The sequence below is a fragment of the Varanus komodoensis genome, unplaced genomic scaffold (genome assembly GCF_004798865.1).
Source record: "Varanus komodoensis strain SLA01 unplaced genomic scaffold, ASM479886v1 scaffold7_3, whole genome shotgun sequence".
NCBI classification, from domain to species: Eukaryota; Metazoa; Chordata; class Lepidosauria; order Squamata; family Varanidae; genus Varanus; species Varanus komodoensis.
The window spans coordinates 7,636,214-7,664,016 of NW_025336480.1; the positions used below are offsets into that span (position 1 = coordinate 7,636,214).

The window sequence follows — 27,803 nt, forward strand, 5'->3', positions numbered from 1 at the left end:
TCTAAGTTATATGAGGAAACTTTCTCTCTGTTCTTCACAACTGAGAACTAAAAAATTATTTCCTAAAGCAGGAGTCTCCCACTTTTCTTGGAGAATGGGTACATTTTGCAAAATAGGTGTGAACAAATGGCTGCCACGATGGACACAAAAAGTGTATTTACCAGAAGGTAAACAGGTGACACGCACTGAAAGTAACCAGGTCAAGAATTTAAGTACAAGGAAAGATGGGTTCTGACTTCCAAAACACGAAACCACTCTTATGAACCCAAATAAAGAGGGTGTTGGAGGGCAGCACTTACTTTGCATGATAGCTGCATCCCCATTAAACCATTTTAATTACAAATATCCTAAGAAAATAGAAGTGAGAAGGAGCAGGCAGCCTGGTGGCGCCAGCTTGGAGACACCAATCCTAAGGGAAATTAACATTTTTATGTGATGCAAATGTGCTGTCCAAATTTATTTGCAGCCTCCTACAAAAGGAGGACAGGGTCCGCAGCTTGGGAGTGCTCCTTGACCCGGAGCTGTCCTTGAAAGCTCAAGTGACTGTGGTGGCGAGGAGCGCTTTTCTTCAACTTCGGCTAATCTATCAGCTGCGCCCTTACCTGGAGGAAGACTGCCTAGCGACAGTGACACATGCATTGGTTACTTCCAAGTTGGATTTCTGTAATGCGCTCTACGTGGGGCTGCCCCTGAAGACAGTCCGGATCCTTCATATGGTGCAAAACAGAGCAGCCAGGTTGCTGATGAGGACTGGGCATTCTCACATAACCCCAGTCCTCTACCAGCTTCACTGGCTTCCCATCGAAGTCCGGGCTCAATTCAAGGTGGTGGTTATTACCTATAAAGCCCTTAATGGCTTGGGACCAGGATACCTGAAGGAACGCCTTCTTCCGTATTTGCCCGCCCGCCCCTTGAGATTGGCAGCAGAGGCTCTCCTCTGGGAACCCTCCATGAAAGATATTAGGAGGCAAAGTACCCAGAGGGCTATCTCTGCGGTGGCACCCCGTCTATGGAATGCGCTTCCCAGAGAGGTCCGCCTGGCGCCGTCGTTATTTGTTTTTCGGCACCAGGTTAAGACCTTTTTATTCCAGCGATATTTTAATAAATTTTAATATTGTCTTTTCTATGTTTTTAACTGCAGCCAGTGTGGGTCGGGAATTTATTTATGTTATATTTTATGCTGCAAGCCGTCCTGAGGCTTTTTACGAACAGGACAGCATATAAATATTTTAAATAAATACATACATACATACAAAAACTACACTCTGAAGACTGATGACTTACCTCCCAGGTGGGTGACTATATATAATGAGGTTAAGACTGAGAACAGAATATACTGAACAATATCACTTGCTGTGAAAATGTATTAATTTTCACATTGATTTTAAAAAGCTGAAAGGAAAGACACATGGTATCTTTTTACAACCCAATTCCACAATATATTTCCATTTAACTCCAACAGCAGTTTTCCTTATGTGCAACATGTGTGGGCAGGACTTATTTCCCAGCTTAATCAAACACTAATAAAACACACAGCACCGCCATCTGCAGGCTAAACCACAAACCTTTAAACCCTAAATGGCTGAATTATTATTTGGCTTATAAACAATCTCAGTGTATTATTCAAGCTAGAACAGAAACAGACATGTTAATACTCCCTCAGCAAGGTTTTAAGGATTCTGAAGCACTCATCCAGAGAAGATGTTGTGTTTGAAAAAAGAAAGCTTCTATGCAAGAGAATGGCATGTACAAGTTACATAGACACAGTTCAAGGAAATGCATTAACCCCAATGTTTATGGGAATTACATCATTGGCAAGCTGTCTGCATTCCTCTACAGCCTAGCCTATGGCTGTATAGGACATACACAGGGATGCACAACAATTCCACACTCATACAAAAGTGTAAGGAAAGAAGGTGATTGCTGATCACAACAAAGGTGTCTGCTTTTGTGCAAGTTCCTTTGCTGCACCCCACCAGCTATAAGGAAAAGCTTGTTCTCCCCATTTTATCACAAATGATTCAGCCACAGATGCAGAAGCGGTTGGGTCATATGTTTGTCTGTGAAAAGATTCTTTCAGTTCTCTGATTTCAGGACACTGTCCCTCTTTTCCCATTTATTTATACAAAACAATTCACATAAAAGAAATTTTAACCAACAAATCAAATTAAAATCAATTAGGGGGTAATTTTCATTTGGATGGATTCAGGTAAAAGTATACTTGATCCAATTTTTGTTACAGCATATTGCTGCAAGAAGTTTTTTTTTCTTAAAATTTATCTTAAAAATATGCTACATTGTGCTCATTTACAGAAATGTCATGAAAAGACTTATAATTTAATAAATTAAAAGGTATGTGAAAATCAGCTAAAAAACTTACAAATGTAAAAGACACTAACTTTAAACAACCAAACTGTTCGTTATATTTCCAGCAAAATTCCCCAAATGCAAAAAAAAAAAAAAAATGGCCAAGTTTGAACACTTGCCCAAGAGTACCTTCTATCCTGTCTTCCAGATATAATGTGCCAAGGAAATGCAAGGTATTTGAAAACAAAGCTGAACTGTAGTAAGAATTTAATTCGGTGACATTGATGGTTACTTTGGGAGGAAAAAACTTCCAAACTACATGATTTGTGGTTAAGAAGAATATATTTGAGAGTTAACATAAGGTAACAGTCACTGTATCAAGGGATAATTGTGAGCACAACATTATCCCCATTCAGGCAGTTGGTCCTGCACAGACTCAATGTGTGCCTGGGGCCATGCCAAACAATCATGTACGCCTGTGTTGTATGCACTAGCTACCCCGTCCCTAGAACATATGTGAACATTGTGTGTGCTTGCAGGGACACAGGAGTTGCATAAGGGCTCCTACACAGGCCTGAGTCCCAACTGCAAAGCATTCCTGATTGCATGGCAATCTTTCCAAGTACAACTCTATGTATAGACACCCAGACTGGGCAGATGCCACTTGGTACATGCAACCTCAGAGGTTGGGCCCTTTGGTGCAGCCCTACTCCTACTACACATTGAAACAGCTTGCAAATAAAATGCCTGCATAGAGCCAAGGTTTCACCAGGTTGGTCCCTGAAGCCAAAGCATTTGAAGCTGCACATGAGAGATTTTCATCTATTAATGCTGAGAAGCGGCAAGGAATCACTGATGCCATCTGTCTAATGCCCCTGGAGAACCATAGCTTTAGTAGTAGGTAATAGGAAACAGGGCAACTGGAACAGACTGCCTGTGTTTCCTGGTCTGACTTGCTCCATTCTCTGTACACCCATTCTTGCTGCAATGCACTGCCAATGCATCATTATCCCGGCCCCCAGCTTATTTTGTAATCACCATAAGAATTCCAGCCAGCATGTGAGAAATGACTGCAGCAGACTGCCAGTTTGAGTTCTCTTTCTCTTTTTAACTGGGTGGCAGATTCTACTGGTACAGTAAAAATTCCTTATGGTGACCTCTCCTGGCTTTCTTCCATGTCACTACAAATATGACTACTATTACCATACTTGCTCTTGAATAACTCAGTTGCATACGATTAACATAAATTGTCTACTAATTCCCCAAAGTTCAAGTTTCCTTCCTAAACAATGTTTCAGAGATAAGGATTTGTTCATACTGCTTGAAAAGAAAATACAATTTCTCTCAATTTGGGTATCGTTGTTTACTTTTCGGCTCCTATTAGACCTGTGTAGATTTAAATATTTATTCAGATTCAGACAAGAGCGTCTGTACTGTTTCATTATCTTTTATCCTGTCTCTATATCAGCTCCCAAGGCCCACCTTTTTCACCACTACCTGGGCCTCCTTGGCTGTATGGCCTTTGAATCCATTGCACTGCCATTCCTCTAGCACCACCTTCTGCTCCTTATTCAATAAACATTGATTTCCAGGATCTTTGCCTTTTTCAATAGCCTAGGTTAAGCCTTTGAGAATTGGGATACTGACCCAGGTGCTTGGCGGTAAGCATACTAATGAAATCAAAGTGTCCTGCTGTAATGAATGCTCAGGTGTGTCTTTTTAACAACACAAGAGTTCATGCTGTAGACTTTAAATGAAGGTTAAGTTAGTTTCTCATTTTAGAAGTAGTAACCTCCATTTTAGTAACAGTGCAGAAATCCAATATATATGCATGGTACCACTCGTTAAAGTACCATGGTACTATGGTACCACTATGTTGACGATTTTTATCCAAGCATGCACACAAATTAGAAAGAAGTGAAACTGAAATAAATATTAGATCTTCCCAGTCCAGCCGTCCTCTTCTGCCCATAGTGAAGGTGCCTGCATGGGCGCACACAAGCATGAGGTATACTCTCACTCTTATCCCAGGCACCACGTCTGGGCGAACAGATGCAGGAAAGCACATACAGCTACCAAGGAAGACACACATTTCCCTGTGACTGCCCACCATAATTGTGTCTTCTTTGGACCACAGAACTGAGCATCAACCCAAGCTCGCAGTGCAACTAAAAAGAAACCATCTGTTATACTTTATAATATGAGCTACTTTTACAAAGGAATCTTTTAGTGTGAAAAATCTTGAGGATTAAAGGAACTTGGGGTAATTCAGTGTTACAGGAATTGCTAGTTTAAAAGCTGCAATTTGCATATGGAAGACTCTCTGGTGGGAAGAACAAAGCAAAGTTCAACTCACCGATCCACAGCTTCTACATCAAAGCAAAATCTCTTCTCTATGGAATCAGTTTTCCTACGTGTGCAGGATTTGAGGGTGATGGTTTCATCTTCTCCCTGGCAGAAAATGAACATTTAAAAAAAACCACTTATAATATTGTTCTTAAAATAACATAATGGTAATAACTTTTTTTCTGAATACCAGTTGTGTTAATCTTGCAAACAGAATTTGATCCCATGTTGATCATTGATTAAAACCAGCAGGTGAAGGAAAGTTAAGATTTCACTAACACAGGAAGTTTCCCTCCAGAGCATTAGAGGCAGCATCGCTGTGGAATTCTACCAGCCTGGAGACAGATAAGAATTTAAGACAGGTCTGCTGAATCAGAAGGAAGATCCATCTATACCAGCACCCGCCTTCCACCTGGAGCCCTCCATACCTAGCCAGCATGGACACTGGCCAATGAACTCCCAGCAGAACCCCCACAAGCCAGGCCTGAAGGGAAGCACGGCAGTCTCCTGCTGTTGCTGCCAAACGGCTGGTGTTCGGTGGCACACTCTCTCCCTGGAGGCTCCATTTAGCTATAATGGCCAGTAGCAGAAGTGACCTAGGCACCTCCAGTCTTTCTTGTCACCCACCACCACCTTTAACCCCACTTATGACAATGCCAAGCTTCACAACATGAAGTGGGCCTTTGTCTATGGAAGCTCATGCTTGTTTGTTTGAAAAGATGTCATGGGCTTTTGTCTCTAATTAACAGGGTGTTTGCTATGGGTTCCTGAGAATTTGCTCTAAGTTTTTTACAAAAGATTTTTGGCAAGATGAACCACAACCAGGAGCTGCAATCCAAAGCATTTAAAGGCACTACACTGATTAAAGGCCCTTGCGCAACATTCTTTCTCCTAGCATTCTTCACAGGAGATGGTGTAGGGCTTGGGACTTCAGAACTCACTAAAAGGTGAAAGTACAGGTGCTCTACCTCATGGGGTATGGGAGCTTCCTTCTTCAGCCCAGTGATCTGCCGTTCATCCACACCCACGCTTTACAATGTTGGCAGAAGGAGCGGTCACCAAAGACAAGCATGTGGGCTCCATCTATTTTACACCAAGCTCTGCCTTTTGTCCCTCTTCAGGTAACAGAATGTTGGTGTGGGAAACACTAGAATCAGTCTTACCAGTTATCCACTTTCTTAAAATGATTAGATCGCATCTGCAGTGCTGAGTTCTGCCTATTGTTCAACTCTTTCCTGAAGGAAACTAGACTTGCCTATACATTATCGGATTGCTTCCCTCTTCTGTTGCCAGCTTCAGTTATTTCAAGGATTCTTGGAAAGGACTCGCAGATGGGGAGCTACAAAAGGTCTCCACATAACTACACTGATAGGGAAGTACCACTGAGTGGGGAAAAACAAAACATAACATTCCTTGAACATGAATCATGCTGTGAGCAGAGAGGCAGTAGTGGTACTCTTGAAAGACTATGGGTTGCTGTATGCCAAGCAGTGATTTAACTTCAGAATTTATTTAACCCAATAGGAGCAATTGGAAAGCTTTTAAAACACAAAAACTGCAGATTCTTATGGATCAATACATAAAATACTACAGGGTAAAACAAAGTGAAATAATGATGCACCTCACTTAGAAAAGAGACCTCCTGCTTCCTGGAGACATCTCCCTGTTTTGCATGAAAAGAACCATAATGAATCTGTCTGCCTTTATTTTAAATGCTTCAGGAAGAACAATGCTGTGGCCCTGGACAGTCTTTGGGTCATCACAGAGGGTTGTGGATTTTCTTCTCCATGCCTGTAGACATTGCTATGGGTATAGAGGAAGGATCTGATTGTGGATCTTCCCCAGTTCCAGGCACGGCAGAAATCCCCAAGGTGGTTCCACCTTCCAAGGTTGCAAGAGTGACTTCAGAAGAGGGTGGAGGGTGAGAAGGGGACATTCAGGTGGGCAGGGAGAAGAGGCAGGAGGAATGAACAGGGCCCACAGAACACTCAGTCCTCCCCATTTGCAGCTCTGCCTCCAAGGAATATAAGCAAGCTAGAAGAAGCTCATTCAGGTAAAAAAAAAATACTTTTGTACAGCAAGGGGAAGAGAGAATGTCTCTGTTGATCCTTCTGCCTTGCATGGCTCCTGCTAGTAGGGCTTCAGATCGACAGAGGGCTCCTGAAGGCTCTATTTGAAAAATGGCAAACCCATAAGATAGCACTCTAAGGCTTTCACATGAACCTGCTTTCTTTCAGTGTACCTGTTCTCAGTAAGAATTTTTTCTAGGTGAACATATGTTAACTGTAGACCTAAAGGGAATTAAATAAAGACATACAGGCCCCAACCCCTGAACCTACATTTTTAACATCATGCACACATCTGTATATTAGAGATATAGATGAGTTTCATTCATGCTTGTGAAACATGCAAGCATGGCTTTTCAAAGCCCTGAGCAAGGCAATGGATCTGCTGAAAATTTATGTAAATTGTTGAACACATACTCATGTTTGTGGCACTTCTGATCTGCAGTTCAATTTGCACAAATTTCCTAATTTTCCTCTGCGGCTGAATCTACCCCATTTTAGTCTATGTTCTAAGCAGGCAGAATTTTAACCATAGTTCAAGGTTCAGGCATCATGAAGAGAAGTATGAAGGAAATTTGTACCATTGTTTGTGATTTGCACAAATTTCCTTTAATTGTTGCTCAGTTTGCACACATGTCTTGATTGTACAAGCAGAGATCACAAATACATAAAGGAATTGAGGTGCAAGTGGGAAGACTATGTTCCAAGAATCCTAGTGATCTCAAACATCACTTGTTGACCCATCCTTAATATGTACATGTATACACTGGCATGCATACCTGCCTTGAGTGTCCTGGCAGCCATTATGGGCAAGGTAACCTTCTGAAAGGCCCTGCAGGGCATGCCAGCCACCATCATGAGGCTAAACCACCCTCACATAATTCATAGTCCAATGCAAAGTTCTGGGAGTGCGTTTTAGTCCTTAAATAACCCCTGGCAGCAGGGTTTGCGTGACATGACAATCTCCATTTCAGGGCTGTATATACCCACAATGTTGGCTGGAATGCACTGCTATTCCTCAAGGGTTAATTAATCCGCAATGGCTAGCAGGCTGTCAAAACAAAGTCAGTCCCTAGGAAGAGATAAGATACCAACTATGATTTAATTGCCCCTTTGACCTGCAGGGTTTCAGCCAAGGAAAATCAAATGGAATTAATAGAGGATTTCACTCCAACTCAAATACCAGCTCCAGAAAAGAGATCCAAAATGGGAGGGTTAAATTCCCCCTTCAACCTGATTATAATCCTAATAATTACCAGTTGCTTGAAGAAGTAAGAGTGTGTGTGTGTGTGTGTGTGTGTGTGTGTGTGTAAAAGAGAAAGAAAGAAAGAACACACACAATCCTGTCCCCTTTTAGCCTTCACTTCCCAAGTATGTCTTTTATCTAAATATGGTGGAACTTCACTCACAGGCTAGAGACTCAGTGGCTGGGTTTGCATGATCACAAAGAGAAAATAATCCATGAACCCTTATCCTCCCCCACATGCATGGCAATCACATACTGCCTAATGAGTATAATTATCCTCATCAGGCTGGGTTGTCACGAAGCTTGAAACTGGTGGAGGTGGCTGGCTGGTGTGGTATACAAACCACCTTAATCTGCCCTGGATTCCAGGGCTCTTCTGATGTCATGACAAGATGCACCCAGCAAGAGTAATTATGCTAATTAGGAGACTCGTGACCAGTTTTTTTCCACACACACATAGGGAAAGAAAATAAGCCGCCATGGGTTACTTTTCCTCTGTGACTGTGCAAACCTTTCCAGTGTATCAGGTTGGTCTGAATGCTCGCTCTTTAGCAGAAATACCTGAGTTGGCAGTAGGACAAAGCTTGCATGAACTATTTACACTGTTTCTTGGAAGAGGGCCTAGTCCTCCAAGATGCTGCAGCAGGAGGACCTTTTGTGTGATGTTCATTACCATGATCGCTCATAAGAGAACTCCCAACTACAGAAGGAGCATATCCTTGATTACCAGCTGCTTGGGAAAAAGAATGATGATACAAATATGAAGTAGTGTGTTCATATACTTAAAGAATGGACTATTTTGTTTTTAGAAATATTCAAGTATAATTATTTGGCAATCAGTTTGAATATATTTAGAGCAATAGTAATTGGAGCTGAAAACTGATTCATCTCTTGATTGTCACATTTATTTCCCCAACTAGATTAGCCAATCCCAGCAGCAGTCTGCTCGGAAGGGCTCACTTTCAACATTATTATAATTTTAAAAAATTAAACTCAGGAATTGGGGTATGTCCTGACTGTGCAGCTTCTCTATCACTAGTCAGGCATCCCAACAACCTAAAGACCCACAGCGTAACTCTCTGCTGGATGGCCACAATTAGGATTATTTATTTCTTATATTTATAACCTGCCTCTTTTTTCCTTCCAAGGAGCTCAGGACAGCTTACATAATTCTCCTCTTCCTAGTCTTATCCTCACAACAACCCTGTGAGGTAGGTTGGACTGACAGTCTGTGACTGGCCCAAAGTCATCCAGTGAGCTCCATGGCTAACTGAGGACTAGAACCCAGTTTGCCTGGGTCCCAGTCCCACCCTCTTAACCATTCCACCATGCTGACTTTCAGGAGGGAACAAAGATGCACTTTTGCCAGATGAGAAATGCTCCACCAGCAGGGAGGTAAGATTCTAGCAGACTGAGGGTGGGTGGTTCTAGCAATCCAAGGGTGGGGCAGAGAAAGCCCTGCGCTCAACAGGGATGCCCCCGAATTGGGCCCTTCCTCTATGCTAGTCTGCAGTTAGCCTTTCCTTCCCCCCATTCCTCCCAGAACTAAGAGGGAAAGGATAATTTTAGAAAATGCAAAAAATATTGCAATTAATGGGAGGATACCCCTTTCCATCCATTTGGGTGTGCATGATGCAGCAGAACTTTCAAAGTACCAACTTTGGCTTGACTTAACAGTCCCTTCCGAAATTCAGACTGAGCATAGTAACCATAATCCCAAAACTGTCCAAATGCAAGATGTATTGAATATTCACTCACCCCCTTTCCACCAGACTTCTGGTCAAATGGCACCATAATGATTTGTTTAGAGTCACTCTGATACGTGCAGTAATGCTTTACCCAGGACGTCCCAAAATGTCCTACACAGAATTGAAATGAATGATTTCATTTAATATATAGAATATGTAATTATGCCCTATGGAATATAGAGTATGCAATATGTAACTCAGTCATGAATGCATGCACATCTTACTGGAAAGAGAACAAATGTTGCTGAAGGGGCTTCGGTAGTTCTGTATCCAACTTGCTGAATTTGGGAGATACACAAAGGTAACTAACTTTATTCAAAAGTTTGTGTGTACAGCAATCTTATTGAATTAAGCAGGCAGCAGCTTCAATAATTTATAAACTTGGCTATTCCCAGGGACTGCCTGCCACCTGTGGAGTCTGGCCTTGAAATAAGCATCTCCACTTTTCTCATCTTGGTGTCTCAGCTTGGCCAGCATTCCCAGACTCTCCCAGTTCTGCTTCACGTCCACATTCTGATTCTGATTTTTGAAGCTCAGCCAGCAGCCCCGAGAATGAGAACCCAAAGCAGCCATCTTTCTCATGCCCAATTTCCTGAACTTGCCTGGATTGATCTCTATGACATTCAGACCAGAAACTCTGGGTTGCTACAGGAAGAACTACCCAGAAGTTTAACACAGGAGCAACAGAGTTGTCCTAACAGAGTTCCAGTTTGGACAACACAGATAATAAGCCAGGGATGTGATGCAAAGGGAAAGCAAGTGAGCAGGAAAAAGGTAGCACATTTGCTTGCTCCTCATGCAACCCATGGTCGCCATTAAGTAGGTTGCTTAATAGTACAGAACAGGTCAGAGAGAAAGAGAGAGAAAAAATATTATTACCAACAAATAGCTGTCTTTCTAAAAATTCACATTTTTCAAAAGCTCTGTCCACTTAACTTCAACCATTGCCCTTTTCCTGACTGAAAAAAACTACTGCTATCTGCTGATTTGTCACTTCCACACTCCCCTATGGGGCAAATACAGGGTATCAAAATAAAAGCACTTACGCTTTTCTTGGACATAGAGGTAGCCCTCCATAGTGTAAGGACTGATGTTCTTGTGCTCATGGGGATTCTCCTTCATTTTCCGCATCAAGGACTCAACCTCTGATCTTGTGCCTTCAAACCGGTTTCTTGTCTGTATTTAAAATAGAAAGCAAAATGGGTGTAAGGTAGCCTTTTCAAGGTCTTAAAATGTGTTTACTACTGCATGAGAAGCAGAACTGGCTCAAGACAGAACCACAAGCCATTTTCTATTTATTTACATATCTATTATTACAGTTATAGCCTGCCTTTTTCCCTCTTGCAAGAAAGCCAAGGCCTGGCACACGTTTCTCCTCTTCATTTTATCTTCACAACAAGCCTGTGAGGTAGGTCAGGCTGAGGCTCAATGACTAGCCCAGAGATGCCCAGTGAGCTTATTACCCAGATCTCCCAAGTCTCAGTCCACCACTCACATTGGCTCTGCATTATGATATATACCACATACATAAGGAGCAAAGACTAAAAGTCACAAGTATCAACTTCTGCCAGCTACAGCCATGTATGATGTCACATTTCCGAAGAAACCAGAAATGTTTAAAATGCTTGCTCAAATTATAGCACGCGTAAGCATAGATGTACAAGGGCATGTGGCTTTCAGCTTTCATAAAACAGAAGCAAACAAGTGGCTATTGAAGCTGTGGGTTCAGGCAATATGAGAATCCTTGAGTGTGGGTTGAGTATGGCTTGTGTGTGGGTTGTCATTTAACCATGGACTGCTGGTGAAACATTGCCTGAACTCATCAGTGCTAATAATCGTAGTTCGTTAAACAGAAACAAGCTACAGTTCAGAATCCAACAATAAACCATGGGTTGTTCATGGTTAATAAACCAGGTTTTGTTAACCTGCCTGGTTCAAACAACTCAATAACATATGTTTCAACAATGACTCATATGCAAACCCTAACTGTGGCTATCAGGTACTTTCCACACATCACAACAAACTTCCCTGACAACAAGCCACAGTGGGTTCGTTGTTGGCAAAACAATTCATGGTGCACCAGCAGACAATCTGTTGGTCTCCTCCTTCCCTCCTGCTGATATCCCAAAGGCAACTAAGTTGTCCTAAAGCAAAAAATGATGTTTAAACATGAGATGTTGTTTAACTAAAATGTAAGTAAAATGCAGGGTGTCACTTTGGCACTTTGAAGGAGCTGTCAATGGCTGTCAAAACAGGGATCACAAAAGCAATCTCTTTAACAATCTCTGTGGATAAGAAGGGGAAAGGAGGAAAAGCTAGCATGAGCAAAACATGGCTCATGATCATACAGGAAGCCACTACTGACTGTCCCCAAATGCCATGCAGAGTCATCCAGAGCAGTTGCCCAAGAGTTACTTGGCAAGATTAGCAAGGGTTTTTTTGGCACTCGTGCCATGTATCTCAGTAATTGATTCTCCATACCTGCGATGGAGTCAGCTGCCTTTGAATGACATGACAATTTACTGTGGATACTACAACCTTTAACAATAACTCATGGGGTTTGGGGGTGGCTTGCTGCCTGGGGAAGGTGGCCTGGGGAAGACCTTCTATGGGTTGTTGTGTCATGGGAACCCAGTTATTGTATTCAGTGCTAGGTCATCATGTTTACCACTGTCCATAGGGGGAGCAAGTTGCTTGTCATTATACATATTCAGCTTCTCATTGACGTCAAAACCTGCTTGTTGAACAGAGCTAGGACTAGCACCGCAATAAAGGTTCTTTGTTTCTGACAAGTATTTCCATCAGTGCTCACATTTTGTATGCTGATTGTCAGCTCTGTCTTGAAATCGCTGAAATCCTTCGCAAGCTCATAGCCATGATGGTAGAATGTGAAGAGTCCCTGCAGAAATGCCAGCAGCTGCAGAAGAGAAGGCAGAGAGAAAAGCAGAAGTGGTTAAATGAGGATGAAGATGGACCCACTCCTCTCAATGGCGTCTGTTTAAGCTGGTAGAGAGTTCTCGCTACAGTCATCCTGTCTTTTTAAAGCCCTGAACACATCATCCAAAGAGAAAAGAAACAGCTGCAATCGCTTCCACTTACCAGACAGCAAGTGCCATTGAAATCAATGCAACTTACTTCTATGAAAGTAACACAATAGTGTTGCAAAGTTGCAACCCTGAACACATTCATTTGAAAGCATGCCCCACTGTGAACAAGTCTGGCCGTGAGCTGCACAACAGCTTAAAGAAAACCAAGTGTTGTTGCAAGTAGTATGTGCCATTGTGCAGCTTCTGGCACTTCATAAAGCTCTCTTTAGACAGACATGAACGACAATTTTGGACAGCGGTGGACAATTTCTTGGACGTTTTGATCTCTGCAAGTCTTTGACTTTAATTGCAAAAATCCAAGCAGGAGTCTAGAGTACCTTCTCCAGCACGCTGTCTACATCTGGCACCCAGAGCCACCTTGCACCTTAGGTGATGTGATCACTCCAGTAGTCACAGGCAATTCTAGAGAGGAGCAATCGGGAGGCCTGCTTTGATTTTCAGTCAGCTGCTCAAACTGCCCTTTCAAAAGAATGGCGGAAAAGGGAACTTGTTGCTGCATGGTACACTACACAGGCTGATGATGGCAACAGGGAGCGTTTGGAAGGCGGTGCTCATTCCTTGCTTCTCTGTGAACCTTTTGGTGATTTGTGCATATGGCTGTGGAAGCTGGACTATAAGGAAGGCTGAGCGCCAAAGGATTGAGGCCTTTGAATTGTGGTGCTGGAGGAGACTCCTGCGAGTCCCTTGGACCACAAGGCGATCAAACCGGTCAGTCCTAGAGGAGATCAACCCTGGCTGCTCTTTAGAAGGCCAGATACTGAAGATGAAACTCAAATACCTTGGCCACCTAATGAGAAGGAAGGACTCCCTGGAGAAGAGCCCAATGCTGGAAACAATAGATGGCAAAAGGAGGAGGGGACGGCAGTGGTTGAGGTGGCTAGATGGGGTACTGGGTGTGGGCTTGGGTGGACTCCAAGGAGTATGGTGGAAGACAGGAGAGCCTACAGGAATGTTGTCCATGGGGTCGTGATGGGTTCGGCATGACTTTGCTACTAAACAAAACAAAAAAGTGCATGCTGTCTACAGGAAGTTTTGGAAGGCCTGAGTGTGTTGGGTGATTTTTCTGGTGGTTGCTGATTTTTGTGTTTTGGGGTATATCTTTTTAGGAGTGCCTGTGCCTGCTCTCTGAGCTTGTGTGTGTTTCCAGGGGGTGCAGGGGGGGAGTGTTTTGGGCAAAATTCTGTGGGGAGAAAGAGAGAAGCTGTTGGAGAATTGGGTGTGTTGTGTTACTGAAACATATGTGCTACACATGTGAAAATACAAACACATCAACTGCATATACACTAACACTTTGGGGGCGGGGGGTTCTTGAATTGGGGACAAATTCCTACTGAAAATTGAGTCAGTTTTCTTGGGGGTGGGGTTCTAAAACCTTGGTGGTGTGTTCATACCGAAAGTGAGTGACAGAGTTTTTCTTTTCATTATCTTAAAAACAATCCACCAAGCACCAACCCTGGCATTCTGGCTTAGGAATGCAGCCACAAAGCAGCAGCAAGGATGTTTAAGCGGGGGGGGGGGGGGGACGTTGGGCCTAGACAGCCCCTCCACAAAAGGTGCCAGAATTTCATTCCCCCACCCAGTTGCCCCAGAAGTTAATGATTCTCTCACATACACCCATGGATGCAGGGGGCATAAATTTTCTGGAGGGTGGAATTGGATATTCAGTCCTCTGTTACTCAAAATTGTAACAATACTGCAATGGCTACTGCCATGGGCATGTCAGATGCAAATATGATATAAAATAATATTCTTATCTTCTAGTAGAGCACTATGGATTAAATTCCTTCAAAGCTCCAGGAGGGAGGGAGGGAAGGAGGGAGGGAGGGCGGGAGGGAGGAAGGGGTTTCTACCCTCCTTTCACTGTGAAGCAATGGAGATAAAAGTACAGATAAAGTCACAGAAATCACATTTGAAGAAAATAATTAACTATGCTCATTTTTATTTAATTGCTTTTGGAAGAAATAAAGAGCAAATCATTCTGTTTTTAAAAAATGTGTTTCAGAATATAAAGGTCTACAATGCAGATAGGTTTGGTAACTGATAACATTTCTGAATACAGGAGCAGCTTTCTACTAAAAAGATAGCTGATATAGACTAGCACTTCCTAAGAACATGATGCTTGCCACTGTGTTAAATATATCTATTTTGAACACTTATATACAGCTCCATAGCCCAAAAGGCTCTCTGTGTGGTTTACAATAAAATACCGTAAGATCAACTGTACATTAATAAAGCAAACATGGGAAAGAAGAGGGAGGGAAAAAAGGGGAGCAGTCAACACCCACATTTGTAATATTCACATGCCTCAGAGACAAAGGACCACCATACAAGGAAGCTGGTCCCATTCAGCTTGAATGCGGGAACACTGAGGGTTGCCTTTGTGGCCCTGTTCAAATTTAAACCACTGTCTCATTGCTTATGAGAAAATGGAAGGTGCTTCAGTGTTGCTGTTGTTGTTAGTCACAAAGTCATGTCCGATCCATCGCGACCCCATGGACAACACTCCTCCAGGCCTTCCTGTCCTCCACCATCCCCCAGAGTCCACCCAAGCTCACACCAACTGCTTCAGTGACTCCATCTAGCCACCTCATTCTCTGCCGTCCCCTCCTTATTTTGCTGTCAGTTGTTCCCAGCATTAGGCTCTTCTCCAGGGAGTCCTTCCTTCTCATTAGGTGGCCAAAGTATTTGAGTTTCATCTCCAGGATCTGGCCTTCTAAAGAGCAGTCAGGGCTGATCTCCTCTAGGACTGACTGGTTTGATCGCCTTGCAGTCCAAGGGACTCGCAGGAGTCCTAAGTACTCCTTGCTCTATGATGAATGCCCACTTGGTAACTCCCTCACAAATGTTTTTAAACTGTCAGGAAATTTTGTGGCTGCTGCTAGCTGATGTTTTGGAAGGAACAATGCTGAAACGATGGGAAGGGACCCTGGCTCAGGCTAGAGCACAGGCACTGTGTGCAGAAGGCTGTGGGTTCGGTCCCCATCAACACTGAGCAAGGCACAAAAACATCTGCTTGGAACTCTGGGGAGCTGCTGCCAATCCGTGCCAGGAGTACTGGGCTAATGGCCCCATGGGACGACTGAGCATGAAGCAGCTTATTGAGATTCAGTGGTAAAGGGAGCGTGTCAGCTATCTGTATTATAGCATAAAATAGTATACAGCAGTGTACAGTGCAGCTTAATGGCACACACGTGCTATGAAAAGACCATATGGTAGATTATATGCTTTGGGTGTGAAAGCTCCCAGGTTCTGTACCTGGTATTTTCAAATAATTAAAGCTACATACATGGGCCTCCTGTCGGGACTGGCTGTTGCCTTCCAAAGTATACATTGTTGAGGGCCACCGAAGCATGGTGGTTGATGTGCTGGACTGGGATTGGAGATACTCAGGGCCAAGTCCACACTCAGCCATGAAGTTCACTGTGTGAGTTTAGAGCTGAGAATCCCTGACTGGCCCATTTGCTTCAACCTTGCTGAGAGGATAAAATGGAAAGTAGGAGGATCACATACACCACCTTGGGCTCCTTGCAGGAAAAAAGCAAGGTGTAAATGTAGCACACACATGCTTACTTACCGGCTCGACAAACTCAAACATCTTCCTTTCCTGAACTTCTTGTACTTTGAAGACATACTCAAGAGAGACTTCATAGAAGTGCTGTCGAACCAGGTCCACTTGGATGTCTGCCTGTCAGTCATCATGTAGATTAAAAAAGATAGAAAGCAGCTATTAGCAGATTACACAAAGCCTGCTTGTTTGTACTATTTTCTCAAAAAAAGTGTATTCACATCTCAAACACTAGACAGAAAACAGCTAAATACTGCCAAGTTTATAGGAAAAATAAGCTTTCTCATCCAATCGCTAATGGTGAGTAAATACACAAAGCTGACAAGCATCTATGGGAGAATACAGCAGTGATCTGAGAAACCCTGTGATTCCTTTAAAACTTATCAAGTGTTCTCCCAGTGATGGTGATGTTTGGTGATGGCTGAGAAGCTTCCTTCAGCTTCCCACCTATGCCTGTCACATACAGCTACGGGATAGGGCTGGGTCTGTTCTCTTTGTGCATTCAGTTCTGGCTAGTCACCAGTGAAGCCCAAGAATCCTGGAAAACCACCTGGCCCTAATATGGACCCAAGAATGTTCTCCAGGAACCTCTGCAGAGCACACACTTTTCAAGGAAAATATGTCAAGAGTGAACATATTCACTCTTGGAAGACACATAGATGAAGTTCCTAAAAAAATAAAATTTGCATTCTATTGGTTTAGCATAAGCAGCACACTTTCCCATTCTCCTTCTTCATTCCTTTAATTGAGACTCATATCACAAGTCTTCAGAAGTATTATGAGACACACTGAATCTGTAATGTTAGTTTACTGCATCTTCCTCAAGAAAGTTGTTGAGGAGGGCATCATGAAAGTAAGAAAACCAAAAATTAAAGAGCATGGGAAACAGAACTGTCTTAATGCTTAGATAACTAAACCAGCGTGCACTGAATAATATGGAGACCATTGGGTAAGGTTGACAAACTGCAGGGAAAAGCAAATGAATATATATATTCCAACACAAAATTATGAAGGATAAACAATCAGCTCTTGAATAAGAATTAAATATTGTAAAACACTTCCAATTTTTTAAAAAAAGGTAAGTCTGCTTTAATTTTTCTTCTCCACAAACAAAAAACAGAATGAGATTTAGGTTGGAGGGGAGCAAGTAGAATATTAGGATCCTTCCCTTGATTCAAAGCATGTGAGAAAGCTGCAGAGATAGTAGACAATGGGAAAAGTGAAATTTATAAGGTGGTATTTTTGTTTGGAAAATTGTTTGGTTATAAGATATTGAGCAGTATTATAGTTTAGGAAATGATAGCAAGACATACACCAGTATTATCATTCTTAGTGCTCAGATTAACCATTCTACAAAAGCTGTTAGCAGTTCTCCTTCACAGGAAGATTTTAAATCAAATGTGATTCATGACAAGTTTAATCCTTACTTTCCTCCAAAGGGCATGTGCATACTCTCCTTTTTATTCTCCATGGTTAGCTCACTGACATAATATCAGTGGAATATCGCACAGCCAAGGTGGGGACTAAACCAGAGTTTCCTGCATTTACACAGCAAATTGGTGCAAACGTTTTCAGCCTGGTGCCCTTCAGATGTCTGGCATTACAAATCCTATCAGTGGCTGTGCTACCTGCTGCTGCTGCTGAGAGCTGCACTCCAAAAACATCTGGAGGGCATCACACTAGGGGAGGCTGCAGTAGCCACTAAACCACCCCTTGCTGTGCCACTAAGTGAGGCATGTTCTCAGAGATCCAGCATGTAAACTGTGAGATACTCTCAGTGAAATCAGTAAAATGGGCCATATTAGTGTCTTTGTTAGCAAATAAATAAATTCCATTCCCCCAGATGTTTGGCCTATATCAGCAAGCTAGTGAATACTCTGAGCATTCAGCACACGAACCACTGCCTTGGACGGAGCCAGACACACCCATGAAGCAGCTGCATGTATTAATGGAGCACAGCACCCATTCCTCTGAAATCACTGCAAACAACCCCCCCTCCACACACACACACACACACACTCATATGTCACTGTTCTGGCCTGCTTCCCCTTCCGAAATCCTGGTTCAATGATTTTCAGGCATTTCAAGCTGGAAAACATGCAGCTTCCTCTGTCTATATGAAAGCTGCACATATTTGGGCCACCCTATTCTGAACTTAAAGCAAGAAACTGAAGAGTTCTGCACCTAAAGATGCTAATGCAATCAAGGTGGGTTTCTCCCATGAGGAATACTAAAAATAGAAGAATCGGGTGGTCAGGGCCTCTGTGAAAGGCCACCAGGCGCTCTAAAGTATCAAACACTGACTTGTTTATAAAAACGAGAAGGTCAAACCTGCATTCTGGTTAAAAGTGCTAAAATCCCTTCCATTACAAAAAGGACCTGAAACAAAGTTTAATATCAAACATGTCCACGAGGTGGCTCCAGTATTCAATTATTGCATGGATGGGTACCTTAAAAAGAAAAGGTGGGGGTGCTACACAAATTCAGGAAAGATAAGGTTACCCATGGGTAGAAGCTATTTAGTACCTCCAGGACGAGAGGCAGTGGCTGGGAAAGAACCGTAGGAGAGGGCTATTATCCCATGTCCTGCTTGTGAGCTTTCCAGGATGCTGGGCAGATACAGGCCCTTGGTCTGATCCAGCATGGCTGTTTTTGTGTTCTTATAGCAGCACTGCAATGCAGCGAAGTAATTAGCTGGTCAGTTCAAATCAATACAAGAAACTTATTTAAAGGTTTTCATATTTCATTTTACAACTTACTCCACCCCTTCATTGTTAAAAATCTTCATGTGAGGCCAAATAATACATCACACTGATCTTAATACTGCATTTGATGTGACTACATTTGTTTTTTGTTTGTTTTTTTAAGGAAAGGAGAGCAGCTGCAGCAGGCCCTGTGGATGAGGACAAATAGTTATTTATTTGCTTAATGTATTTATAGGCCTCTTTGTAACAAAGTAATCAGAATGACTCACAACAAGAAATAATGCAATCTTAAAACAAGCAATGAGATTACAGTTTGAGAATTAAAATAGGTCACAGAATAAAGCTAGAGAAGTATAAAAATCCAGGTAGGTGATTTTGACCCAGTTCTGGACAGGGTAGCACTCCCTCTAAAGGACAGGGTCCGCAGCTTGGGGGTACTCCTTGACCCAGAGCTGTCACTGGAGTTCCAGGTGGCAGTGGTGGCAAGGAGCGCTTTCCTACAACTTCGACTGATCCACCAGCTGTGTCCTTACCTGGATGAGCACTGCCTAGCAACAGTGATACATGCTCTGGTAACTTCCCGCTTGGATTACTGCAACGTGCTCTACGAGGGGCTGCCCTTGAAAACGGTCCAGATACTCCAGCTGGTACAGAACAGGGCTGCCAGGCTGCTGACGGGGACCGGCTGTTACTCTCACATAACGCCAGTCCTCTACCAGCTCCACTGGCTCCCAGTTGAAGTCTGGGCCCAATTCAAGGTGCTGGTTTTGACCTAAGAATAAAGGCCTAAATGGCTTGGAACCAGGACACCTGAAGGAACGTCTCCTTCCTTATATGCACTCACGCCCCTGAAGATCTATGGGAGAAGCCCTACTCCAGGAACCCTCTCTAAGTGAGGTTAAAAGGTCATCAACTCGGAGTAGGGCCTTCTCTGCTGTGGCACCCAGACTCTGGAATGTACTCCCCAGAGAGGTACGCCTGGCACCAAGTTTATACTCTTTTCGGCACCAGGCCAAAACCTTTTTATTTAAACAGTATTTTAAACTTCAATAGTTTTTATGTTTAGTTGCTCTGTTTGTTTTGTGATTTACTGTTTTGTTCTATTATTTATTGAAATTGTTGTTTTAATTGTCTTTTTAAATATTGTAAGCTCTCCTGAGATATTGTATAATAGGACGGCATACAAAAGCTTGAGAGAGAGAGAGAGAGAGAGAGAGAGAGGGGGGGGGGGGTTCTTTGCCTGGTGCCCAAATTGCAACTAAGTAGGTGGAACCGCTCTGAGGAAATTCCACAGTCGTGAAGCCACCACCAAGCAGGCCCTTTCTCCCATAGCCATCTAACACATCTCAGCTGCTGCACCTCCTTGGCACTCAGAGGAGGACTTCCAAAGATTTCAAAGTCCAGGTGAATTCATGTGAAGAATGAAAGCCCTTCAGGTACCCTTGCTCCAAACCATGGGAGCCCTTAGAAAGTCAGAAGGAGCATCATAAATTATGTCCAGAAACACACTGGAAACCAGTGAAGATGGCAAAGCACTTGCACACTCTGCCCCTTTCCTCAGTCTCAGTTATCAAGGGGCTTTTGGGCAAGGCTTTTATTGCTCCATTGCTCTGCCTCATTCACAGAATTTTTCAATGACCCAGGCATTGTCACCTTTCACATGTAACCCTGCCACGTCTTCCACTGCTTCCTCTGCCCCTTTTTCTTAGTGCAGACAATCCAATCATAAGAAAGAGATTGAACAACTTCACAATCGCTAGTGCAAGGTGCCTCACTCTGGAAGCTCACTGTTATCTTTTGAATCTATTAACGTTTCTGAACCAATTTCAGAGGCATTGCAGTAAACCAAATGAAAGGTTAGCAGGGCATGGATAACTGAATCAACACCAAGGTAAGGGGTAAGGGGGAAGCTTTTTCAGAATCACAGAAGAATCCTTGTTATAAGTCACTTAGAGATTCCTCTCAGAATAGTTTGGTGGCATAAGAGAGAGAGAGAGAGAGAGAGAGAGAGAGAGAGAGAGAGAGAGAGAGAGGGAGGGAGGGAGGGAGGGAGGGAGACAGACAGACAGACAGACAGACAGACAGACAGACAGACTCAATCCTGGGAGAGCAACTGCTTTCCCTTTTAAAAAACCACACTATCAGTGAACTCTGGGATTCTGAGACCCTCAGGGTCTGCCTTCTCACCACCCTGGCCAGCTCCTGCTCCTCATTTCTTGCTTGCCAGGCAGAAAGCCACTGAGCAACTGTATCTCCTCCCGCTCCATCACACCACTTCCCTTGTGTAGGAAGCTGCTTCTCTGGAAAGTTCATTCCATTTAATCTCAATAGATTTTTCATACATTTCAAACCCAATGGCCAAAAGTGGGCCATTTTGGTTCCTGGAGTTGTTTCTTTTTCTTCTGTAATAATGCACAGAATATATGCACAAATGTGGAGCCAGGTCTGCATATATCTAGCAAAATTTGCATAAAGTGGGGATGAGTCATTCAGTTTGAGTCTATTCTTGCGGTACCTTCTAACATGACAAATGAGTGTGTATGCATATATTTTAACTTGGCCACCTTGAATTCTCTGACAGTCAGTTTCAGCTTTGGCAAGAGTCAGGCCTCAGATCAGCAAATGTGTATCTCAACAATCTGCATACATTTTCAGAGGGGAGGCACACATTTCCAGAGCTTTTTATTTTTCTGAAAATTGACACAAATCACAGCACCATTCATAAACAGTAGCCCATGCATTGGCTCAACTCACATCAGATAAAGTCAACACCATCACAGGGTTGATGGACCATAAACCACAGAGCCAAACTAAGAAAAGCCATCATTCTTTCACTGTCCTAATGGATTCCTACCATTGTCTAGGCCAGAGTGGGAGAGGCAGGTGAAGAAGCATGTTCCAACAGAAGCAGGTCCATCAACAGAGCCCTTCAAATGAAACTTTCAAACTACTTCCATTTCCCAATACACACCCTTAGAACTGTAGCCTGAGCACTCAAATACAGAAGCAGTTAATGAACTTCATAGCAAAGTAATCAGACAATAAAAAAGCAAGAAGCCATTTCTCACCTCTTGAAGCAGGGATTCCTTCTTCTTGGAAGACAGGTTTAAGTGCTTTTCTAACACAGCACAGTATTTCTCTGTCTCCTTGTCATACTTCTTCTTGGCTTCCTGCCAAAACATGCCATGTACAGGCCATCAGAAACAAATGCTCTGCAGGGATCCTTCTGAGCTCCCTTCCCCTCAATAAAATATCACAGAAGTGTTGTGCCAGGGCCAAGCCTAATATTGCAATTTATTTATTAATATTGAAATTTACATCTCAAAACCTATAATTGAAACTTCCAACCACCTTCCTCTATGAAGACGGATGATCAAAGAAAGAAAAAGATTGTATTGGATAATTAGACATACAGCAAAAAGTTATTTTGCCACAAATACAAAATGGTCAGGTAGATGCTATACAGACCATTTGTCCAAATATGGGGCCAGGCAAACAGTCTGTCCTAGGTACAACACTAGTACTGATTAGAATATGAAGAAGCAAGTCTGAACACTTCTTCTCTGCCAAAGTAGCTGTTCCAACAGCACACAGCAAGTCTGCTATTCTCCCCTCCACCTTTTTGTAATATTTATTTTCTTCACATATACAAATAAAACTGTAAAAAATAGAAAAAAAACCTAGTATAAACAGAACAAACTAAAGTGGAAAAATAAACAAAATTGCCAAGGGAATTTTAAACAGATACAGTCTATATTACAACCCCCCCCCCCAAATTGACTCTCTTCCTATCTGCCCATGCTCTATGAGAGTTTACAGAAAAGAAATCATTATTCTATACATCAACATTATTCTATACATTTATACATTTCCTTTTTAATTGCCAAATTGCCCTGAACTTCCATTAATCATGCTAGCTACAATAAAATTTTCATCTGTCATTAAATTCTTCTAACGGTCTTCTGTTTGCATAGACTTCTGCTTGCTTTGCCATCACTGTATATTCTGCTCATCTATTGCTGCCTTCTTCAATGGTTGGGGGCTCTGGTGATTTCCATTCAGACGCTATTGAAATTCTTGCCGCTGTAGTCATATACTTAAATAGCTCTGACGTGTTTTCAAAAGGGACTCTGGGATGATATTCAAAAGCATGTTCTTGTTAACAATATTTATTTATCTGGCCAGGGTGACGTCTTTTCTTTTCTTTTATAACTTTTCTTTTATAACTTCTTTTATATCATTTATATTTTTATTTATTTTATATTATTAATTTTAATTTTATATTGTTATTTTTGTATTGTATTGTATTGTATTGTGTTGTAAGCCGCCCCGAGGCTTCGGCAAGGGGCGGCATAGAAATGTTCTAATAATAATAATAATAATAATAATAATAATAAGTCGTCATAGGAAATTTAATTTTAAAGATTTTCTGCATTTCTGCATGTATCACTTTCCAAAACTTTTGTGTTATTTCACATGTTCACCACATATGGTAGAAAGTCCCATCCATCCTGTTACATTTTCAATATCTCCCATTATAATTCTTTTCTATTTTGGAGTAATATACCACCGATAAAACATCTTATACCAATTTTCCCTTAATGTCTGACTAGCAGTGAATTCAATATCATTTTCCCAAAGAGCTTCCCATTAACCCTGTGACATCTCTTCACCAAGATTCTGTTCCCAGATTGTCATATGTTTCTTATCTTGATGACCTTCAGTATCATAGTGTGATAACAATTTGTAAAGACTTCCCAGTAGATGATCATTCTGCTGTGTAATCAGCTTTTCAAAATCTGTGAGCTGTCTTATAACTTACGATATCTCAGTAAATTATAAAATTATTGTTCCTCCTTGATTGTTTTCCATATGCTTCCCATCAGGGAGGAGATTGGATGACTATTTTTTTTCCTCACAGAATACCAAATTTTTATTAAACTGTCCCTTAGCACATGGTTGTTATTTAAGATCAGAGCCTTCTTAACTGACACAAGGCTGCTATTCTCTATGGTGATTAATACCTCCACACAGGAGCACTGTGTCTTAGCTTCCAAGCATTACTTACCATCCCAACCAATGATCGAAGCTACAATAAAACACGTCTGTTGATTCCTGTAACAAGTGCTACCAAACGGCACTACAAAACTACTTTGAGGAGCTGCACACAATTCTTCTCCTTAGTACCCAGCAACTGCCAACACATGGCTCAATTTCAAAGATTTTAGTTGGTAATTTTTGCTGCCAACACTAGATTAATTCCACTGGGTGGGTATGCATGATCACTGGCTGTGCGCCAGACAAAAGTTGTCTAAGTAGTGTAATTTCCTTCACCAAGCATAGGTTGTTGGGCATAGGTTTGATGCCCAAACCTGGAGAGGTGCCTGGTTGGCTGGTTTGCAGTCCACCCTGAAATCTATAACAAGTTATTATACTATGTGAACTGGCCACTGCTTCATGATATGTATTCCAGCTTTGATGTCATTCATAGGTACTGCTCTAATAGCCAGAAAGTCACCAATGAAGAGTTTATAGCGAGACTGTCTTTTCTCTTCAGTCTTTTTCCTTATAAAAGGAACTGGGAGAGACCCATATATCTTTTCAGCAACAAGAAGTTGTTATAGCAACGAAGCAAGACAAGATAGAGGCCAGTGTCTCAGAGCAGCAGAGCAAAAACTGGATGAGCATCTCGTATGTTTGAAATAAAAGAAGGGATCTGACAAGAACTTCTTCACTGCTGTTTACAATTATTTGCAATTCTGCTGATGTCACTGAGAAAGCAGAGCTGTTCTACCTTGAGTAATACGAGGCAATCAGAAATCAAAGAATGTGATGACATCACTGGGCTAGGCAGCTGACCAGGTCTGACAGGTATGACAACACAGTCGAGGAACGTAAAGTCAATTCTTGCCCTACATTTCACCTGATGTATGGAAAACTAGCTATCTTATTGTGCCAAAACAGTAATACCAGGTTTTAGTCCTACATCCAGCAACAGGAATTACTTTACCCCCAATGAACATTTTCACACCCTTTGAGACCCTTCAATCATGGAGGGGAAGTTTTTCAGGGATCCAAATGGTCATTAAAATATGTCCAGCTCCAGTTAAAGAATGTTTAATCATTATCACAGCGCTTCCAATCTGAAATTTACATACTTGGATGGATGGATTCACCTACCTTAGCAGCACCAATTTGCTCCTTACGGAACTTCTCTAGGGGAGTGATAAGGACTTCACTTGCATTCTCAATCTGACAAAGGTAAAGAAGGAATATTCAATTTCCCCCATTGCAGTATTTTACTCCTTCATTTCCATTCTCAATTACTGTAATTCTCTCTGAATGTAGCTATTTTTTCTTCCTACAAAATCAGTATAACTCAGAATTCTTCCGGGTGTATTTTAAAGATCCTTATGCTCAATTATACAAAAATAGCCAAGGTTGATGTGTAATACTTCAAGCTACAACAGTTCAACAAAAGAGAAAGTCATGGTGCCAAAACAGTTCCAGTAAATAGCCAGTTGCTACTGTTGAACAAGGACATAAAATAAATTGTTAAGCTGTGAGACAGCCCTTTCCTTCTTTCTTCTTGTGAACTTTGAAAAATCAGACAAAAACAATGCAGTGAAACTAGTCACAGGACAATTAAGAAACACCTTCAACTTTGGAATTACATACAATGCTAAGTTCCCTGGGTTGTTTACGGAATAATAATTTTGAAAATCTTGTTTTGCTATTCTGTTTCTTGTCCTGACCCCATTGCAATTCCCATTCTGCATCCTGCACTGCATTCAGAGCATTCGAAATTTAAGATATCAGCCATCATAACCAAGTGATTGTGGTCAGTTAAAAACGTCTGAGAAACAGTTTTGCATATAAGCTTTAGGACCAAGGTACCAGAAAGACTACCTCTTTCCATCACCTCTTTGTCACCTCAGGCTTTGTTCCATGAACTATCGCTATCAAAAGTTTGGCTGGCCAGGAAACAGGACAAGTTCCTGGTTCCCCCGCCCCTCGCCCCACAAGCTTAGCTTTTACAAGTTTCTCCTTGGGAGAGCCATCTGCTCCTCGCCTTAACCAAGCTTTCAGCATTCTATTAAGACTTTTCATTTTGCTGAACTTTACCTGTTCCAAAAGTTTTTCTCCCCTGAGGCTGTGAATTTCATTTTAGCTCTCCTATAAATCACACAAAAGCTCTGGCTTTAAATTTATACAAGAACAAGAACAGTCAGTAAGATGAAGTAGTTAGCACTTAGATCCCCAACGCAGCAACTGAGGGGACTTCCAGTGAGATGCCCATGGGCACTAGAAAATCTTTTTTTTTCTTTTCTTTTTTTAATATAAATACATGGATTTTTTATATCCACAGCAATGAATAAATGTGAAATTTGTACAGCATTCCAGAAATTATACATAAGCTTTAACAACATTGAGCCAAAGTACCTATTTGAATGTGGCATCTATATGTCACCCCTTCGAATACTGAAAGTTGGGTAAGGTCCTCAGTCCATTGCATTAAAGAATGTGAGTGCTTAACTGCTGGGAACCCATTTTGACTTCCATTTGTTCAATTCCATGAAGCAAGTGGCGTAAAATATTGTGTAAATCAGTGGATACTGAAGACTGTTCCAGCACAAAACTTACCAGTGTAATAACCTCTTCCCAAAAAGAAGTAATTAATGGACACTGGCAGAACATGTGTTCAACAAGCTTTGCCTGCACTGCACCACCAGCAGTTAGTTGTCTTGGACAATTACTTATTACAGAGACATTGGGATGTCCAGTAACATGCAACAAATGTTTTTGCTAAGCAAGACATGGCCTAAGATCTATAGATGCAAAAGCAGCGATCCAGTGGTTAGGCAAAATATGGCAGTGCCCTGAGCAGTTTTTCACATCCCCAAATGTATTCATCTGTCTACCACATGTTGGGACACTGGCGAGTGTTGGACTGGGGTTAGAAGACCCAAGTTTATAATGCCACTGAACTATGAAGCTTGCCAGGCGACTTTGGGCTAGTCGCTTACTCTCAGTCTAACCTACCTCACAGGATTGCTGTGAGGAAAACCTGGAGCAGAGGAAGAAAATGTAGATTATCTTGGGCTCTTTGAAAGAAAAAAGTTGGGATATAAATGGAATAATCAATCCATCAATATTACATGATTATATTATGTTGTATTTTACAATTCTTTGCCTCTGCACACCCACTTCTACTGCGTTCATTCGTAGTCGTTTGGAAACTGTAGCAACACAAGCTGGGTTCCAGGTCCAGAAGAGTGTGTGGAGACCCTCCTTACACAAAGAGTGTGCGTGGAGGAAGGTGCATTTACGTAGGAAGTAGGGGCATCTGCCTATTCCCAAATTATTGGGAGTTTCTGCAGACATGGAAAATGTGGACACAATCAGCCCATTTGACACAACTACTGCAACAGCTATATTCAGTGCTATCAGAGAAACTTTAGTTCAGCTGAGAGCAAAAATGTATAAACAAGCTGGACCACATAGTAAGGTCTTTGTTCTCTGAGTGCGAGACCAATGGGATTCAGTGGCAGGCAGTTCATCATGGCTTGCTGTCCGTGTTGCGCTGCCAAGACGTACTCCCTAGGGATGAATATTGCTATTCTTTTAGGTACAAAAGCTGACAATTCTGGCTGTTGAGCTATACCATGGCCACTGGCCAAAGCAGGCAAGAGCAGCTCAGAAATCTTCCAGA

General features: G+C 42.1%; 1 protein-coding gene across 6 annotated transcripts in view; it reads right to left on the reverse strand.

Moving 5' to 3' along the window:
- The window catches only part of ARHGAP26 (Rho GTPase activating protein 26), a 304,078-nt gene that overhangs the window by 185,557 nt on the left and 90,718 nt on the right, over positions 1-27,803 (reverse strand). For 5 of the 6 annotated variants that reach the window (XM_044454232.1, XM_044454230.1, XM_044454231.1 and 2 more), the window contains exons 4-10: positions 25,271-25,342; positions 22,159-22,260; positions 16,395-16,505; positions 12,526-12,630; positions 10,760-10,889; positions 9,724-9,824; positions 4,664-4,758 (exon numbers count right to left, since the gene is read on the reverse strand). In XM_044454232.1, coding sequence (XP_044310167.1) covers positions 4,664-4,758; positions 9,724-9,824; positions 10,760-10,889; positions 12,526-12,630; positions 16,395-16,505; positions 22,159-22,260; positions 25,271-25,342 — 716 coding nt within the window. Of the gene's footprint in view, positions 1-4,663; positions 4,759-9,723; positions 9,825-10,759; positions 10,890-12,525; positions 12,631-16,394; positions 16,506-22,158; positions 22,261-23,011; positions 23,209-25,270; positions 25,343-27,803 lie in introns of those variants that run through there. The other variant, XM_044454235.1, reaches the window with a different exon arrangement.